This window comes from Filobasidium floriforme (genome assembly GCF_021052385.1).
Source record: "Filobasidium floriforme strain CBS 6241 chromosome Unknown HD553scaffold_4, whole genome shotgun sequence".
Taxonomy (NCBI): Eukaryota; Fungi; Basidiomycota; class Tremellomycetes; order Filobasidiales; family Filobasidiaceae; genus Filobasidium; species Filobasidium floriforme.
In genome coordinates, this window is record NW_025763625.1 from 488,405 (window position 1) to 505,330 (window position 16,926).

The following is a 16,926-nucleotide window of genomic DNA, read 5'->3' on the forward strand; positions in this document are numbered from 1 at the left end:
AGAAAAGGTATATGTATATATGTGGTGTGGTATCGGAGAGGGGCAATATTACATGACAGCACGAGGAACGTGGCGAAAAGAAGCAACGAAGCATATTTAGACGTTTCAGGTTTCAAGCTCGATGGTTGCCCCAGCCGAGCGGCATGGGAGGTGCATCCCCGGCTCCGAATCCGACATTGTTCTTCACTGCGACAGGCGTGGATGCCATCGCCGCCATAGGCTTTCGAGGCAACGCGACCTGAGGAGGAGGATTCTGAGGAGGAAGTTCATCCCGACCCCGACCCGGCTGGTGTCCGAGCGAAGAGTCCGCCGATGCAGCTCGACTCTGTGGTTTCCACGACTTTTTCAAAGTAGATTTGCGCTGCGGCATCCTAGATCCTCGATTATCGCTAAATGGGAGGTAAGCCGAGGAGACAGCAGACCGTCCTCCGCCCCCTACCGAGGAAGCGTTGCCCCACGTAGAATAGATGGAATCGATGACGCTGCGCTTCTTGTCGGCCATCGTCTCCGCGTCACTGCTGCTGTAGTAAGAGCTCAACGATTCTCGACCAGTCTGTGGTCCACCATTGGTCGTTATAGACTCATCCCGTAGTACCTCATTGCTTGGGGCGTTGTACCCGACCTGATTGCCGTATCCACCTGGTGCGATTGATTGTCTGCCTACTGACATCGAAGACTGGTTCTGTGCAGCGTGGTAGCTCGGCATGACAGGTACCGGAGGCGGCCCATAAGCCATCGATGGCTGCGGGTAGCTGTGGGGCTGATTTTGTGAGGGTGCAACAGCTTGCGCTCCAGGAGGCGGGCCCAACCAGCTGCTCTGGTCTGATCGAAGTCCGTAACCGTCCGATATTCTACGAGGGGGTTCCAACGGGGAATCTCCCGACCCAAAGTACTGGCTTTCGATTGGCTTGGTAGATTTCGAAGGAATGTAGAACGAGCTCGCGGCATCTTCATCGTTGCCAGACTTGCTCTTCTTCTCGCCGCGGCTCGCCATAACGTCTCCGAATGCGACGGCATCGTCTTCTTGCCTGTCGTAGCCCTTTTCCTCGAGAGGATGATCGTACTCGGTCCTCCCGAAGAAGCGGTTCCAGAACGGTTCGTTTTCGCTGCCGTTGACAGCCTTTCTCTTCTGCATGACGCGCAAAGTAATCAGAATCATACGGAATGTATAACCTTGTGCGTTGGTAGCTCACCTTTCTCATCCACAGAACCCACCCCACTCCCAGCAGCACTAGAAGCGCAATGACCACTCCGGCGACGACACCCCCATTCATCCCACCCTTGGTACTGGAAGTAGTCCCATCTTCCCCACCCTCCGCTCCCGCACTTGTAGCGTTCCTTCCAGAACCAGAGTTGGGGGCACCGGTAGAGGCAGTGACGAGGTTCGTAGCGGAGCCTCGGGATGTTGTAGGTACGGCGCTGGCTAAGAGCGATTCGCTCGACAGGCGGTCGACTGTAACAAAGAACCCTGTATATCAGCTGCGTATACTGGGCGCTCAGATCAGGAAATGACAGTAAGGGGTAGAATCTCACCTGAAGCGCTGGAGGAAGCGCTCCCAGCCGTACTGAGGTCTACAAATGTCCCCGCCGCAGAACTAGCACTAGATGCAGACGTTGCGACGGCAGCGGCGACCCACTTTGGTTTGACAACGTAGCAACCCGCTCAGGATTAGCATCCCCAACCACTGTAGGTCTAAATTTTCCGGAAAAAGGCTTACGGTGTTAGTCCAAGTGCTCTCGGGCGGTGGAACTGACGAGCTAGGTTGGACCCACCAGCTCGTCGTCGAATCCCAATTGCTAGTGGTAGATGAAGTCCAAGTACTCTGAGCAGACGGAGGGGGAGGGGAAGCTGATCCCGAAGGACCCGGCACGGAATCAGAGGTAGAGGTTTGGGTGGAAGACGGCGGGGTGGAGTTCGATGATGAGGAAGAAGAAGGCACGGGCGGAGGGGGTTCAGAAGCAGCGCCGGAGACTGAGGCGGTAGATGTCTGTAGGGTGGTGGTAGGTTGCCCCTGCGTTTCAGCGGCCGAAGCGACGGACGCGCCAAGGGCGGAAGACGGCTGAGTATTGACAGGCGCAACGAGCGATGTCGTAGAAAAAGGCGGACCGATGGGCGACGTAGCAGGCTGTGAAGCAGGAGCTTGTTGGGTTGTTTCCGTTGCCAGAGGAACGTTTCCAGAGATGTCGGACTTAGTTGGAGGGGCAGCGACTCCGGGGGCAGGAGGCAGGGCAGTCGCTACTACCCGTTCCGTCACTTCCGTGGCGAGCGCCAGATTGTTTACACTCAAGCTCGATACGGGTGCAGCTTGAGATTGCATGATCGCCGTCGACAAGACTGAGTGATGCGAGTGGAATTGAAACGAGTGTGGGGAGTTGGCCGAACAAGATGTTCAGTTCGGTGTGATGATTTGAAATCACGGTTTCGCCTATCTACCAGAGCGTGCGACTAGGCGGTCAACGAAAGTCGGCGTTGGTGTTGAATGATGGAGGTAGTGGGACATGAACCAATTGCGGGAATACTCCAGGCTGTAGCTTGACTGGCCGGGCAAAGGCAGCAGTCGTTTGCTGATATCATCGGCGATCTGGGCTACTGATACAGCCCGATTCTGAAACGTCCCCTTAGTGCTCGATGGAACACGGGCATGAAACCCGGGAGAAGCGTTACCCACGAAAGGAAGGCCGAGCTCGAAGCGCCAGGTGTTTCAGACGGGCGGCAAGCGAATTCGATCACGTGATTTTGTTCAGGCGCTAGTATTCGGGAAAAATCTGTCGCGTGGCCACACACAGCCGACTGTAGCGGGCAGCCCCGCGACCCGGGCCGTCCGGATAACCGGACCGTGCGACGCCCGGGGGATTGGGCCGGCACAATGACATGCCTATGGTCGGTGGTGGATTGGGATCGAATATAATCACACACAGCTCACAGACTCCCTCGACCTTGGACGACGGCGAGCACACACTGATCAAGTGTTATCCTGCCATCTCCTCATCCGCAACTCCGTCTGTCCTTCCTGCCCCGTCGTCGCCCCATCTACACGTCCTGAAACGTAAAAATCCGACACGATGCCCGTCGCTACCACTCGACCTCTCGTCCCCGGAGTCTGGGCTCCCATCCCCACCTTTTTCGATGCCAACGAGGAGATCGGTATGTCCTTCCTGCACCCTTCTTTCTGATACGACTACGACCTCCAACTTACCCCGCGCATCGTCCCTTTTGCGCGACTCTACCAGACGTTCCGACGTTTGTCGCCCACACCGTCCGTCTGGCACAGGCCAAGATGAACCCCGTCATCTGCGGTTCCATGGGTGAAGCTCATCACCTGACAAACGAAGAACGTACGACCTTGATTAAAGCCGCACGAAAGGGTCTCGATGAGGCTGGATTGAACGATGCGACCATCATCGCCGGAACGTGAGTCAGGTCCCTCCTTGGCGTTTCGCCTCTTATCGATTCGGCACAACGATTCACGCTAAACATGCTTGTTCCGGATTTCGAATGAACAGTGGTGTCGGCTCGACCAAGGGATCGATCCAACTCAGCAAAGAAGCCGCCGAGGCCGGTGCCGATTTCGCCATCGTCATCCCCTCGGGATACTATGCCGGAGCTCTGGGCCGGGAAGCCTTGAAGCAGTACTTTGTCGATGTCGCCGAGGCCTCGCCTATCCCCGTCATGGTCTACAACTGTAAGTTCGAATCTGTTAATAGGTCTGTGTGGTGTTTGCGGGAGACTGCATAGTTGACATGCGTGGTTCGGCTGGACAGTCCCTGGTGCTGCGGGAGGGATCGACATGGATTCGGATCTGATCATCGATATCGCAAAGGGCTCATCCAACATCTGCGGAGTCAAGCTTACGTGAGTTTCGACATCTTCGCCGAAAATGTAATGGTTGTCAATCGCTCGGAGCTGATATCCGCCACGATCATTGTTCTGATTACAGTTGCGGAGCTGTCGGAAAGCTCACTAGGATCACGGCTGCGACGACATCAGACGAGTTCAAGCGAGACTACCCCCGAAGGAACCCCCAGGCACCGTGAGTTTGCTCGGGAAACGTCGATCACCCGTCTGTCCTTCTTCATACTCATTCGGAGCCCGCGCTTGCCCGTTCGACAGTTTCTTAACTCTAGGTGGATTTGCCGACTTCATGCTCCCTACCGTCCTCGGAGGCAAGGCCCACGGTGCCATCATGGGTTTGGGCAACGTCTACCCCCACGCCCTCGCCCAACTTTACTACGGATCCGCCGACCTGCTCAACGAGACCCCTCGAGCTTCTTTGGCCGAGATGACCCGTCTCCAAGGTCTCGCCTCCGAGGCCGACTGGGCGTTCGTCGCAGCTGGGATCGCGGGGACCAAGTATTACCTGCAACAGACCAGGGGTTACGGAGGAGTCTGTCGGTTGCCGATCTTGCCTTTCCCCGAGGACAAGGGGGCCAAGCTTTTGAAGGACGACCGAGTCAACCAGTTTATGGAGGTCGAGAAGAAGTTGGAGGCTCAAGCCAAGGGGTCGAAGGTGAACGGATCGACGAACGGTCATTAGGTCAGGTGATCCAAGGCGAAGGGGAGGATGAGCGAAGTTTCCTTTTCTTTTTGCTGTATGGGGTTCGATACGGTTCGGTTTGAATTGACCCTCGAGCGCCAGGCCTTGAGGTTGTGTTGTACAAGTAACGATAGCGCACAGACATGCAACATGGGGACATCGGCTCTATAGTCGTCTTTACTTCGAAGTTACAGTGGCCATACTAGTGTCTGGGCTCGAGTATGCTCTGGCTCCTGTAAGAGATGACCACGTAGCGAACATATCTGGATCGAGCCCTGCCTCGTCTACGCGACGCGGCATCGAGGCGCACCGTGAAATTGCGGAGGAGGTCAGAATCTGCTAGAGCCTGGAGACAGCACGACCGAGATCTCAACAACCAGCATGGATACCTCCTTTTAACTTTGTATGGGGTTGATGAGAAGGATAAAATGAACCACCTTATCATAGTGCCAATGGCCAAAATGGGGGTATCCGTGCTTGTTGATGAGATCATGACTGCTCCTGGTTCACCACGATTCGCATGGGTCTTGGCGATCTTTGCGCGCGGGGTACACCGAGCATGTCCCCAGCGATCCCGGCGATAGCTACATATACAACCATCCCGTCAATAACAACTTCCATTATCATCGTATAGATCCTCAACAGCCTCCCTAATACTAGCACAAGTTACTGGGCAACTCGTCATACGCCTCGCGATGACCACCCCGCAGCAACAGCAGGTCGTGAAGCAATGGCTGGAAAGGGTGTTATCTCCTTACCCGTCGTCCGACACGCTCTCTAGAGAAGCTTTGGCGGCTCTGGCCAAGTATCCGACGTTGTCAATCAAAACCGATGCATATAGTACGATTTGTTCCACTCGAAACACACTCGAAATACTGGGCTAATGGCATCTGATCGCGTCGGCAGCTTACGACTCGGGTCAGACTCACCTGCTAGTACAACTTCATGGGACCATTCCTATCTCATACCGAAACCAGACGTACCATATCCCCATAGTCGTCTGGTTCCCCTTGGAATATCCCAGAAGACCTCCACTAGCATACGTCACTCCGACGAGGGATATGTCGATTAGGAAGAGTAAAGAGGTCGAGCCGAGCGGCAAGGTCGGGGGAGACATGGTCGAAATGTGGGAGCGGAAGTGGGAGGTCAGCATTAAGCCGGATACTCTGGCGGTAATGCACTGAACACCTGGCTACTACTTCTACAGGCACATTCACTGGCTGCAATGTTGAGCTGGATGCAGGACCTCTTTTCAGCCCAGCCTCCTGTTTATGCTAGACCACCTACGACGCCGATGACCCCGACCCAGTTCTCTTCCGCTGCTACCCGACCACAAAGTCCCGGACAACCTCCGCCTCGTCCAACACCTCCGGATCAACCTCGGATGAACGGATCGTATGTCCAACAGAATGTAAATGGGATGGCTTCACCACCTGGTGTCCCGGTGAGACCGCGGCAACTCGTCATGCCTGGCCTAGGGAGTTATAGCGATCCCTCACCAATTGCAGGAAGGTCCGAGGTAAGTCAAACGCCGATGGCGATCGAACTGAATTCATCTGATGACGAGTGTTCTCTTGCAGCAACTGCCAGCATACAAGCCAGGGCCGGCACCACCCCCGATCCCGGCGTCTCCCCTTCGACAAGGTCCTCCAGCCCACGATATTCGCGGTTCCCCAGGGTCTTCGACGCCTCCACCTCGACCAGGACCGCCAACTATCGCAGGCAGACCCGTCTCGAATTACGATACCTATGACGGGCGGGATGCGCCGAACAGGATGCCGTCTGTGAGATCAGATACGGGAGTTTCGTATGGACCTCCTCCAGGTCAGTACCCCCCAGGTCAAGATCGTCAGGCGCCACCGTCACCACAACAGCAGCAAGGGATATATCAGCATGTACAAAACCAACAGCCCTCCTATGCACCCATCCCAAGCGGATCACCTCTACCGCCTCAGGGTCAATCTCACCACTCGTCACGCCAGTCAAGCCTTGCCCCACAACACAGCGGACCGGGAATGCACTCAAATACGCCAAACCCCGGTCAGAGCATGATACCTCAACATCAACCTCGAGCCGCTCCTAAACCTCCTATAACGGATCTACTGGCAGACGATTCCATCGTAGACGAAACACCCTTGTCAAACTCGACCTCGCCCGGCGGACCTGTCCCCGCGCGACCTCTCCCCCCAAGCACGCTGCATCTGCATTCGCTCGTCCATTCTCACCTTTCTTCACGACTCCCACCACTCCTGGAACACCTACAGGGGCAGACAAGACAATTACTCGGCGTACAGGCCGACTTGTCATCGGGAGAACCTGCTATCAGGGACGAGATGGCACGGCTGGAAGCGGTCCGTGCGGTCTGTATTGGGGTGGCGGATAAGATGGGTGCAGTCGTCAGCGCCGGGGAAGAACGGGTGAGGGATCTGGAAAGGCGAGGAGAGGTTGCGGTGGACGAGGTTGTGTGTAGTGTCAGCATCGTACATAATCAGTGAGTTCGAGTTCGATCCAAAGGTGTTTTCAGGAAGCTGATAGTGAGTGGACAGGTTGATCGACCTGGTGGCCGAGGACAATGCCATCGAGGATACGATCTACCATCTTGCCAGAGCATTGGACGCGGAACGTATCGACTTGAACACGTTTCTAAAGGTACTTATATCATCCGGATTGATGAGCTGTGACCAAGCATTGTGCTGATCGCGTCTTTACCTGTTCTCATTTTAGCAAACCCGAAATTTGGCACGGGAACAGTACCAAAAGAGAGCATTGATCGAGAAGATCAGGGAGGAACTGGAAAAGGGTCGGCCGGAGGGTGCGTAGCTGTTCAATCGGATGAAGATGTAGACACTCGGTTGTATGCTAGAAAAACGAGGATACCCGATGATTGTAGCATGGATTCCGCGATGCTATACCTTGGCTGTCGGTGCTCTGATGAGTGACAGGCCTACGATAGTCCGGGGAACGGACAGCACGATGTTTCAGGTTTTCGTTCATAGCCACGTCATCATGCATCATACGATTCCGAGTATGGGTTTTGCGGTCGGGCAGCTATAGTCCGGTACAAGCTACACTACTTACTACGACCTACCGACAAGCCCAAGCAGTTCCATCTCTGACGACATTCTCAACGACACCGAACCAAACGAAAGAATGTATATCAAGAAGCCCAGCGTTCCTATATTGCACGCCTATCTGGCTTGCCCACTCACGGCAGCGCAGCTCGACCGCGTTCATACCGAGTTCGAATTCGGTTCCTTTGCCCGATTCGCTCCCACGCACCATCTTCATATCCACAACGAGCCTCGGTATCACGGATTGTGCCACGCCGATATCCGTAGGGACTTGGACGAACAGGGCATCACGGATAATGTTCTCATTCTGGATGAAAAGGTCGAAACCGAGGGCGCTGCCTGGATCGTCGAGAGGCTCGTCTCGCAGGACGATGTCGACAATGGACAGGCCGTCAGCATCCGAGACGTTTGGGAGATCTTGACCCGGATCGATCAGGTTTCGATCGTCGAAGTCAACTATCATATCGCCAACATGTCCATTCAGGAGGATCTGGGCAACTGTGGGTTGAAATGGCCTTACGACCCGCGGGCCCACCCGCAGACGGGAATTCACTCCAGCGGGATCGATATGCAAAAATTCCAACATCAACAAATTGCTTATATAGTAGCGGAACCGGGAGATGTTGAAGAAGCCCCTTCTTCCCCTTCTCCAGGGGGAAGCTCAAGGTTCATGAGACTTGGAGGTGGACAGCCCCCTGCCAAGCTACACCGACTGAAACCGGAGTTGGCGACTCGACATGGACTGTTGCCCGATTGGCGACCTGCTTTTACGGCAGATGCTCAGTATCCGGATGGAAGCATCGGTCTCTCGCAGCCCTGGAACCCGGATCATGATTTCCCTGAATACGAGAGGCTGAAAGAATCGCTATAGAGCCCGCAACTTCGGCAGCGATTACATCTCACGCATGACCTGCGTCAGGACAGCCTTGACCTCGGCAAGCTCGGAGCTCGCTTCTACGCCGCTCTTACCATTGGCCGTCCGCCAATTCGAAACAGCAATTCTGACGGCACCCACCCTGTCCCAACTCGTGATCGTGACAAAAATTCTCCTCGTCTCATTGATCGCCTTGACCAATCGAGCCGCTGAACCAGGGTCAGAAGGAGGATACCGCGATCCTTCTTTGCCACGGAAGAGGACAATATTGAGCGGTACAGTCCTTTCGCCTGGCGATGTGGTGCCGTTTACGAGCTCGTACCATTCTCCCCCTGCCTGCGCGTCTTGTAACCACTTGGCTATGCAGTTGGCGAAGTCACAATTCCTCCGCACGATATCTGTCTCAGGCGCCCAGGTCGATTCAGCCTTGCACTGGTGAACTTCGAACGATCACCTTGTTGACTGACCTGCATAGCCATCTCGACCGTTCTCTACCAAAGCCGTGAACAACGGTAGAGCCCTGTTTCTGCGACTATTCTCTATACCGCAATTCAGCGGACTAGGGAGTGACTGGTGCCAGTCCCTCAGTGTCTGTACATCTTCAGCGACGTTGTCGTCCTTGGAAATCGTCGAAGGGGCGAGGTAGGCAGGTCCGGCAGTATTAGGGGAGGGACCGAACGACCTCGAGAGGCTGTCCGACGTCCGGGTGTAGAGCAAGGCGCAGTCGTAAGGGCACTACGATATGAACCGTCAAATTAGCTCCAATCACAACCATTGTTTACATTGGGTCGCGCTCACGTGGAGCCACTTGTGCGCTGTGTTCGCGGCAATACGTCTTGTCAGACGGCGTCGTTCCAGCGTGATTCACAGACTTTAAGCTCACCATCCACTGTCAAGCTATCCGCTCGCATCATCTCGCTGCTCAGATGTTCGTTCCCAGGCAGTAATGAGCCGAAAGCACCGAAAGCTGGGTTCGAGCGGCAGGGCAGACTTGTATCAGCTCGTGCTGCATCGTGAACCTGAGCGACCGAGAGCATACCTGCGTCAATGTGCAACCAAGCGCCAGTTTTCTGGCAAATGTCGGCGATGCGATGTACGTCCTGAGCAAAGAAACCCTGAGCGTTGAGAAGGCGACCGGTCAGTCGTTGTGTGCGATAACACGATCAATAGCGGCTAGACTGACAGTATTGACCTCCCCTAGTCCGACCACCACGATGCACCCTATTCCCATCCCCTTGGTCTCCCTCAACTCTCTTTCCAGTACGTAAGCGTCCATGCCGATCTTCAGCGCGTCCGTTCCAGGGGGAATATCAACGACATTCCTCCTTCCGATGCCGGTGACCGCTGCGGCCTTGTTTATCGAACCGTGTGCTTTTCTGCAAAATACGCGGACAGGAGGGATCGGGTCGCCCGAGGGATGGAGGGTTTGGGGAGGAAAGCCATCTTCTGCTACGTTCCAGCCTCTGGGAAGGCCTGGGTGGTTTGACAAGAGACTATCTCTGGCGCAAGCTAGAAAATGGAACACCACGCGATGAGCCAGAGATCGGCAGAGAAGAGAAATAACATGGGTTGAGAACTCGCTTACCTAGACCGACGATATTGCTCGCAGTGGCTCCGGTTGTGATCGTCCTACCACGAAAGGTATCGGGCGGTATTCCTAGCAGGTCGAGAACGAGATCACACGTCCGATCTTCTAGGGCTAATCCGATGGTGCTATCAGGGAAATTGAGCTGGATGCTTTCGTCCACTGGAACGTTACGAGATCTGATTGATGGACGCATGCGCATGAGGAGAGTATCGACCATAATGAAAAACTAACGTGAACCCGCAATCATGTCCCCCAACTGCGCTCCTTCGGTGACGCCACCCGTGACCAACCCAAAGTACCTATTCCCGGCATGGCCGGTCCACAAGCCGGGCACGACATTCTGCAAGACGTGCTCGATTGTTCTTTGAGTGCCCCATCCGCTTTCTGGTAAAAAAGTAGGTAAAGCCTTGAGGGCGGTATCTAATGACTCTCTTGAGGGCCGAGTAGGGAGGTCTGGAAGGGTGCGGTTGCGCTCGATGAGAAAGTCTGTGACGAGATCGAGCGATGACTCGAACGTCGATGTGGACATGTCTTCCTGCGTCTGCTACGTGTCTGATGGGCTGCACCGGATTTGGGGTTCAGGGCTTGGAACTTTTTGCTGGACAGTTCCGGTTGAGTAGCCTCTGCAGCTGATGGTAGTGACGGATGAAGATGCATCGAGTGAACTGAGTGAGTCATAGCATGTAAGTAACTGATATGAATGAGAATGGTGGTTGATCGATCATCCATGCCCCCGTTGCAGGCGGAGATGACCGGGGGACGCGCGACGGACATTAATTGATAGTTTCTTATGTCCGCGTTACTCTCTCGAATAGATGGATCAGCTCGTTCAATCGATCACTCGAGGTAAATGTCAATGCAACCATTCGAACGATACAGACACATCACTGATCACTGACATACTCTAACCAAACCATACAAAACGCTCCTCTCAGATCTATCGTGCAGTATGAGTCTCCGTTCATCATTACGACGAGTCGGTAAGTCGGATTCGGGACCGCTCGGCGAAAGTCTAACCCAGTGCGACTGTGTAACCCTTGATAGCCCTCGAGGTCCCGGCTTTACGCTCCGCACAGGCGGCCGCACCGTGTAGACAACCTCGTATCTGCGTACAACAGGTCCGAAGGTGCGTCTAGTCTTTCTTGAGGATACAGCATCGGCGACCTGGCTAACCACGCAACAAACCCCGTCCTCTCGAATAGCTTCAACATGTTCAACAACTCGCTCATCCCCTCCTTCCTCCAACGAAAACGAGATCGTACACCAGCAAACTCGGAAGCCATACCCTCTGTCAAGGCACCTACAACGGGCGAACAGGATAACAACAGCGCTGGCCAGGTCGCAGCGAGTTCGACGAGCGGGGAGGTACAGGAAGGAGATATCTTTTCCCAGTTAGATACGTTCAAGAAGGAGACCGGTGTGAGGAAGGAAAAGCTCTTCAATGAGGTGGGTCGAGAGCATTCATATGGGATCCTATCGATACGTGAACAGCATTGAAGCCCGTCCCCTATCAACGATCATCATAGCACAAGTACTCTACAGCAAAGTTCAAGATCCCCCCCCGAAAACTCAACAAGCTCGCTCACCAAATCTCCGGTCTACCCGTCGGCGAAGCTATCCTGCAAATGAAGTTTTCCGAGAAACGAGCGAGCGAGCGGATCAAGAGCACTTTGGCGCTCGCTAGGAACCACGCAGTCGACAAGGGGTTAGATCAGGGGAGGCTCGTTGTCGGTCAGTCAGAGTCTCGCTGGAACGCCGTGCTTCTTGACCTAGAACTGACGCCCGGACTGCATTTTACTTTGTAGCCGAGTCTTGGGTATCAAAGGGCCGAACCGTTAAACGGATAGATATCAAGGGTCGGGCCAGGTTCGGGATCAAGGAGCACCAACAAGCCCGACTTCATGTCCTCCTCAAGGAGGGAAAGACCAGGGCAGAGTTGTTGGAGAAGAAACGGAGTGAGATGTTGAAGAGGATCAGGAGCGCCGGGGTAGTCAGGGAGGACAGGGTGATTGTGAATGCGGGGACGAGCGGTTGGAGGTGGTAGTGTACCAACGAGGCCCGGCGGACGGGTGGGAGGGTATGATCATGGTGATACGATGGCATGTAGACATGGGGATGTTACGCCCGAGCGTCACACGGAGATGACGGGGTCCGCTGGACGCACGGTCAGGTTCTGTGGTCGTTACGCATCTGCAAGACAGCCCGGCAGGTGTTGCACAGTTGGGAGATTCAAGCTTGGTCTAAAAAGCACGAATAGCTTCATCAGAGCCCGACCGATCTTATATAGGCCACTCCTGGATCCACTATCTACGGGCGGACCACGCACCATGACAAGCGGACAATCGCCGTAGAATCTAGTCTGTGTGAATGTCACGAATCGCACTTGTAAGTTAGCTGGAAGGGGACCCCCGTCCAAACTTGAATCCCGGTGGAGGGGTCCATATCATCACCCATGAGTAACAGGCGAGGATATTGTCTAAGGCAGCAGGAAGCCAGGCTCGATTTTGTACAATTCTTTTAGCAGTGTTGACATCGCTTTTCAATCTTGCATACAATCATCCGTCAACAGCGGGTCGGGCGAGCAATTTCACGCGATAACGAAATCGATTCGAAAGCGTCGATTGTCCAGACGACAGTCAGAGGCGACCTTTGCACCGGATGTCGTTCGGCTCGAACGGACAGAACATACTGAAACAAACGGAGAGAGCCTGTCACCTTCTGACATGAATGATGCAGAAAGTGTTTGCGAACCCAGCTGAACTAGTTCAGGGATGGTTCCGATTGGGATGCATCGTATCGAATTTGCTCTGAGAATATGGTAGGAACACGTTGAAGTGGGTGAAATATGCCGTGCCTGCTAGTCCAAGTCGAGGCAAATAGATCATGCAGAAGCCTGGTCACTTGACGGTCAATATACCCTGTCTAGACTGAGCCAGACTATGATCTCTCAAAGACTAAATAATGAGGTCATTGTGTTTATAGTTTCCTGTACTTTTTGTGACGATTTCGAAGCGCAAGCCACCGCTTGATCAACGTAAATGTGCTCGTCAACCAGGTGGTCTATTAGCGATATTTCGAAACGCAGCGGCGAGCCTTGTCTGTTCAGGGCCATATTATTGGCAGCTCTATCGTTCGAACCAGTGCGGAGCTTGCACCCCAGGAATTTCTGATCGGCATCGCATAGCGGAAGAATATCCTGACAGATTCTGCAAATATTCACTGTTCCTACGCCTACACGCATCGGGGGCTTGTGTTGCACAAGTGAGTTGAGTCAACGAATGCCCTTTACCTCCGTCATCCGAGGAGCTAGTGGCTAGGGATCATCAGCCTGGCGGATACCACGGTCCGACTGTGCCAGAAGTGATATGGATTTGACTGCGCTATGGTGAAAAAGTTTAGGCAGATAGTAAGCTGAGATCCACCTATGGAGATTTCAGATCATAGGTATCGCCCAGAACTGAGCGTCTCTTAAATGCGCTTTAGACACGGTCACTCGCGGCTGACAGGTGAACGGTTCTATGCACTACTGTAGTGATCTTGGAGATCTGATTAATCAGTTGCTCTCGAGCCCTGCGTGCCCAAGGCGAACATGCTTGATTCACCCTGTTTCATCGGTCTTACCCCGAAGTGGTGGCGTGCTGACGTTACGTTTCATAATGTCCCGATATCCCGGCTCCCGGTTCAGACGAGCCGACGGCCCAGAACCCTGGGGCCGATGAGATTCGCGCATGGCCCCGCGGGTGCGCGAGGTGAATGTACCAGGTACGGTTTTGATGTTCTGCCCGGACTATTCGTTCGAAGTGTACGGGGCAGTTGATGGCCAGTACAAGGCCGTCCAGATTATGGAAGAGTCCCCTTCTTTGCGGAGGGGCTCCCTGTTCGACGGCGGACGGCTCTGTGCGCTTAGCTAGGTAGACATCGGTTGGCTATGCTACTACAAGGGGGTCTAGATACAGTAGACGTCGGCGCTGTGCTTATGTAGGTCGCGAAGTCACGTGACACCCCCACACTCTTCTCATGGCGACGTCCTCGTCGCTGTCGATGTCGTTGATCGAACTCGTTTCACTTCTTTTAAATACCGAACTCAAATAAAACCCAAAACCCACTAATCCCCGTTCCCGTCCATTCTGTCCCCTTCCTCTATCCCTCTCCACGCTCCCTTCCACGCTCGTAAGCGATCGAATCCGACCCTTCCGACTTGTTCACCATCGGGAGTAGCGAGATACGCAGACGACCTAGAAAGTTCGGTGATCCTGTACGGACCGGTCCATTTCATCCGAAGTTTCTTTGATGTGTCGTGGGTTGCGTCCCTACTCTCGTCGTATCATTGTACCAATTGTCCGACTTCGAACATGCGAGCGCCTCTGTTTGGCTTGCCTCGTCTTTCGATGTCCTCGTCCCTGGCCTCCACTGCTTCTCTCCTCAAATGAACACCGTCGTTCACCGCTTCTGCCATGTCGACTGGAATCGGCCTATCGTCTGTTTTGCCGAACAAAACTTCTCGAGGACTGTATCCCCCGAGCAGATTCATTTTTCTGTCGTTCAGCGCGGTAATCGCCTTTTGAAACCAGTTCGGCCAACTTCGGAAGCTTTCGTCCCTTGTCGCCGACGCCGGATCCAGTCCCTCAATCGGGGTTTGGACCAAACGGCGCAACCTCTCCAAAACCAGGTGATTGGCGTTCTCGGCTAGGCCCACATGTGCGTAGGGCGCAGACGGAACGATAGCGCATTTCTCTCCTAAGTAGCTCTTGACTTTCGCGTTGATGAAGTGCGATCCGTTGTCGCATACCAGCTCCGATGGCAACATGTATCGATTGCGGAGGTCTTCGAGCGCTTCGATCGTCGTTTCTCCGGACGCGGGACGTTTGAACGTCCATCCCCAGATGAACTTCGTGAATACGTCGACTGCGATCAGCGCTACTCGGTGCCCCTCTTCTGAATTAGGCAAAGATAAGTAGTCCGCTGCGACGAGCTCAAACGGCGCGTAACGAGCCGTCTCCCATAAGAGCGCGTTTCGCGTTTTCGGGCCGAATCCCATGCAGGTGCTGCACGTTTCGATCGCGTTCCTCAGGTCCTTGGTTATGGAAGACCAAGTTTCGCTCTGTTCGATGTAGGATCGCGACTTCTTCATGCCCCAGTGCCCGCACTCCTGATGCGCTACCCGAGCTCGCACGCTGCCCTCTTTACAAGTCAGCACCTTGAGAGGCTTCAGCGTAACTCTGTTCTTGGTCCAGAGCTGTCCGTCTTCCAGCCAGAAGTCCTTCGCCTTCCGTTTGACCACATCGGCCTCGGCATCGATCAACTTGCTCAGAAACATTACTATCGGGTAGTAAGGGTCTCCTTGAAATCGTTTGCGCAGAGCCTCGTTCCCGTCCTTGTCGATCCACCTCACTTCTACGCCTTTGGTATCCGCATGCGAAGTAATCTCGGGACCTTCTTGGGTAGGATTGCGACTGAGGTAATCTGCGACTACGTTTTGGCGTCCGGGCTTGTGGCGATACTCGATGATCGTCGACTGAAAGATGGCTTCCTTCCAAGCCACTTGTTCGAAACTCGGTTTATCGTTGTTGAGCAATCCACGGACGGCCGAACAGTCGGTATGTAAGATGATAGGCTGTCCGAATATCAAGGGTCTGAATTTGTCCAAGGCCCACTTCGCTCCCGCCAATTCGAGCTTGAACGAGTGTTTCAAGCTTTCCGTAGGTGTGGCGATCTTTGAAGCGTACGCGATGGTACAGACTTTGCCTCCTCGCGTTTGAAACAAATTAGCTCCGAACCCTCTCGCGCAGGCGTCAACCGCTACCTCGAACGGCTCGCCGTACACCGGAGGATGTACGATCGGGTACTCCGACAGTATCTTTTTCAAGCGATCAAACGCCTCCAATCTTTCGGGCTTTTCCATCTCTGTAACGATATCCTTTTCCTCGAGGGCGCGCTTCAATTTGCCTCTTCCTTGTCGGTTCTCCACTTTCAGATCCCGCAACAGTTCGAGTAAAGGAGCCGCAATCAAGGAGAAGTCTTTGATCATCGGTCTAAAGTACCCGCATTTGTTGATAAACGAGAGTAAACCGAGGGCCGTCGTCGGAACTGGCAACTCCAGGATAGCTGCTACCTTCTCTTTGTCAGGCTCGACCCCGGCCTGTGAGATCACCTGTCCGCCTAGCGTTGTCTTTGAGACGAACAGTTTTGTCTTCTTCGGCGAGAAACGAACTTTATGTGAGATCGCCCTCTTCAACAGCGCTTCTAACTGCTGGATCCCTTTCGAGAAGTCGTTGCAACTCGAAAAGAAGTCGTCCATCCATACATCCCACTCTAGGTCCATGATCATCTTGGCTGACCCGACCTGCTGTGTTCCTGGGGAGCCCGAGAGCCCTTGTGGCATCCTTGTTTAGCAGAAATGCCCCTTCCCCGGCACATAGAACGCGGTATAGGGCTGCGCGCTCGGTGCAAGCGAGTATCCGAAGAACGCTCCCATCTGATCCAACACGAGTAGGAACTTCTTCCCACTGTGTTTCGCGGTCATGTCGTGGAGGTTGCCCGGGAGATATGGTGCACAGCGAATGTTCCGATTCAACGGGCGGAAGTCATGAACGACTCTATATCTCGCCGTTGGGTCCGACCTTGCTTCGCTGTTCGTTTTACCACTTGACTCAGCGGTATCACGATTGTTCTCAACTCTATCGGTGGGACTCACCGAGGGCATACGCAGGGGTGACCCCTGCCGCGTCGTGACACCTGAGATGGGCAGCTCAGGCGACGTCTCTAGGTGCGATTTCCCATCCATGCCCCTGCCCGGGTAATCCTTCAACGCTCCGTCTATCATGGCTTTAGCTCTGTCGTCCGGTATACTGGTATCCA

At 54.3% G+C, this 16,926-nt stretch overlaps 7 protein-coding genes across 7 annotated transcripts; 4 read left to right on the forward strand and 3 right to left on the reverse strand.

Moving 5' to 3' along the window:
• Positions 1 to 21: 21 nt before the first annotated feature.
• Positions 22 to 2,318, reverse strand: HD553DRAFT_348258 (uncharacterized protein; the record flags this gene model as incomplete). The annotated part of the gene is made up of 4 exons (XM_046183364.1): positions 22 to 1,129; positions 1,194 to 1,453; positions 1,534 to 1,636; positions 1,719 to 2,318. 4 exons carry the CDS (start codon positions 2,316 to 2,318, stop codon positions 113 to 115), a joined length of 1,980 nt encoding a protein of 659 aa, XP_046038804.1. The 3' UTR covers positions 22 to 112.
• Positions 2,319 to 2,844: 526 nt separating this feature from the next.
• Positions 2,845 to 4,734, forward strand: HD553DRAFT_281240 (uncharacterized protein). The gene is made up of 6 exons (XM_046178127.1): positions 2,845 to 3,145; positions 3,232 to 3,412; positions 3,505 to 3,683; positions 3,763 to 3,853; positions 3,939 to 4,031; positions 4,112 to 4,734. The coding sequence occupies exons 1-6, from the start codon at positions 3,064 to 3,066 to the stop codon at positions 4,533 to 4,535; spliced, it is 1,050 nt and encodes a 349-aa protein (XP_046038805.1). The 5' UTR covers positions 2,845 to 3,063; the 3' UTR covers positions 4,536 to 4,734.
• Positions 4,735 to 5,105: 371 nt separating this feature from the next.
• HD553DRAFT_306298 (UEV domain-containing protein) lies at positions 5,106 to 7,556 on the forward strand. Its single transcript, XM_046179259.1, has 6 exons — positions 5,106 to 5,375; positions 5,442 to 5,680; positions 5,743 to 6,054; positions 6,116 to 7,026; positions 7,082 to 7,184; positions 7,260 to 7,556. The coding sequence occupies exons 1-6, from the start codon at positions 5,231 to 5,233 to the stop codon at positions 7,353 to 7,355; spliced, it is 1,806 nt and encodes a 601-aa protein (XP_046038806.1). The 5' UTR covers positions 5,106 to 5,230; the 3' UTR covers positions 7,356 to 7,556.
• An 82-nt stretch (positions 7,557 to 7,638) lies between these two features.
• Positions 7,639 to 8,863, forward strand: HD553DRAFT_175544 (uncharacterized protein). Its single transcript, XM_046176920.1, has one exon. It carries the CDS (start codon positions 7,686 to 7,688, stop codon positions 8,475 to 8,477), a length of 792 nt encoding a protein of 263 aa, XP_046038807.1. The 5' UTR covers positions 7,639 to 7,685; the 3' UTR covers positions 8,478 to 8,863.
• HD553DRAFT_175514 (pyridoxal phosphate-dependent transferase) lies at positions 8,488 to 10,740 on the reverse strand. The gene is made up of 8 exons (XM_046176919.1): positions 10,300 to 10,740; positions 10,066 to 10,227; positions 9,664 to 9,989; positions 9,520 to 9,595; positions 9,364 to 9,447; positions 9,279 to 9,295; positions 8,948 to 9,215; positions 8,488 to 8,878 (listed from the first exon to the last, which is right to left on the reverse strand). Exons 1-8 carry the CDS (start codon positions 10,595 to 10,597, stop codon positions 8,499 to 8,501), a joined length of 1,611 nt encoding a protein of 536 aa, XP_046038808.1. The 5' UTR covers positions 10,598 to 10,740; the 3' UTR covers positions 8,488 to 8,498.
• Positions 10,741 to 10,954: 214 nt separating this feature from the next.
• Positions 10,955 to 12,592, forward strand: HD553DRAFT_306307 (ribosomal protein L22). Its single transcript, XM_046179260.1, has 5 exons — positions 10,955 to 11,048; positions 11,113 to 11,194; positions 11,271 to 11,514; positions 11,595 to 11,799; positions 11,874 to 12,592. The coding sequence occupies exons 1-5, from the start codon at positions 11,018 to 11,020 to the stop codon at positions 12,110 to 12,112; spliced, it is 801 nt and encodes a 266-aa protein (XP_046038809.1). The 5' UTR covers positions 10,955 to 11,017; the 3' UTR covers positions 12,113 to 12,592.
• A 3,528-nt stretch (positions 12,593 to 16,120) lies between these two features.
• HD553DRAFT_268432 (uncharacterized protein) lies at positions 16,121 to 16,390 on the reverse strand (the record flags this gene model as incomplete). Its single annotated transcript, XM_046177578.1, has 1 exon — positions 16,121 to 16,390. A coding segment is annotated over one exon (270 nt), but the record flags the coding sequence as incomplete, so codon positions are not given.
• Between the last annotated feature and the right edge of the window lie 536 nt (positions 16,391 to 16,926).

What these genes read in the sequence shown, in the direction of transcription:
- HD553DRAFT_306298 (XM_046179259.1), top strand. Translation starts at nt 5,231, where the DNA reads ATGACCACCCCGCAGCAACAGCAGGTCGTGAAGCAATGGCTGGAAAGG. An exon ending in CAATTGCAGGAAGGTCCGAG is followed by an intron (nt 6,055 to 6,115) that starts GTAAGTCAAACG and finishes GTTCTCTTGCAG; the next exon opens with CAACTGCCAGCATACAAGCC. An exon ending in GTCAGCATCGTACATAATCA is followed by an intron (nt 7,027 to 7,081) that starts GTGAGTTCGAGT and finishes GTGAGTGGACAG; the next exon opens with GTTGATCGACCTGGTGGCCG.
- HD553DRAFT_175514 (XM_046176919.1), bottom strand. Translation starts at nt 10,597, where the DNA reads ATGTCCACATCGACGTTCGAGTCATCGCTCGATCTCGTCACAGACTTT. An exon ending in GACTAGGGGAGGTCAATACT is followed by an intron (nt 9,596 to 9,663) that starts GTCAGTCTAGCC and finishes CTCAACGCTCAG; the next exon opens with GGTTTCTTTGCTCAGGACGT. An exon ending in TTGGTTGCACATTGACGCAG is followed by an intron (nt 9,448 to 9,519) that starts GTATGCTCTCGG and finishes GCTCGAACCCAG; the next exon opens with CTTTCGGTGCTTTCGGCTCA.
- HD553DRAFT_306307 (XM_046179260.1), top strand. Translation starts at nt 11,018, where the DNA reads ATGAGTCTCCGTTCATCATTACGACGAGTCG. An exon ending in AGGAAAAGCTCTTCAATGAG is followed by an intron (nt 11,515 to 11,594) that starts GTGGGTCGAGAG and finishes CGATCATCATAG; the next exon opens with CACAAGTACTCTACAGCAAA. An exon ending in TCAGGGGAGGCTCGTTGTCG is followed by an intron (nt 11,800 to 11,873) that starts GTCAGTCAGAGT and finishes TTTACTTTGTAG; the next exon opens with CCGAGTCTTGGGTATCAAAG.
- HD553DRAFT_175544 (XM_046176920.1), top strand. Translation starts at nt 7,686, where the DNA reads ATGTATATCAAGAAGCCCAGCGTTCCTATATTGCACGCCTATCTGGCT.
- HD553DRAFT_281240 (XM_046178127.1), top strand. Translation starts at nt 3,064, where the DNA reads ATGCCCGTCGCTACCACTCGACCTCTCGTCCCCGGAGTCTGGGCTCCC. An exon ending in CGATGCCAACGAGGAGATCG is followed by an intron (nt 3,146 to 3,231) that starts GTATGTCCTTCC and finishes CGACTCTACCAG; the next exon opens with ACGTTCCGACGTTTGTCGCC. An exon ending in CGAAGGAACCCCCAGGCACC is followed by an intron (nt 4,032 to 4,111) that starts GTGAGTTTGCTC and finishes CCCGTTCGACAG; the next exon opens with TTTCTTAACTCTAGGTGGAT.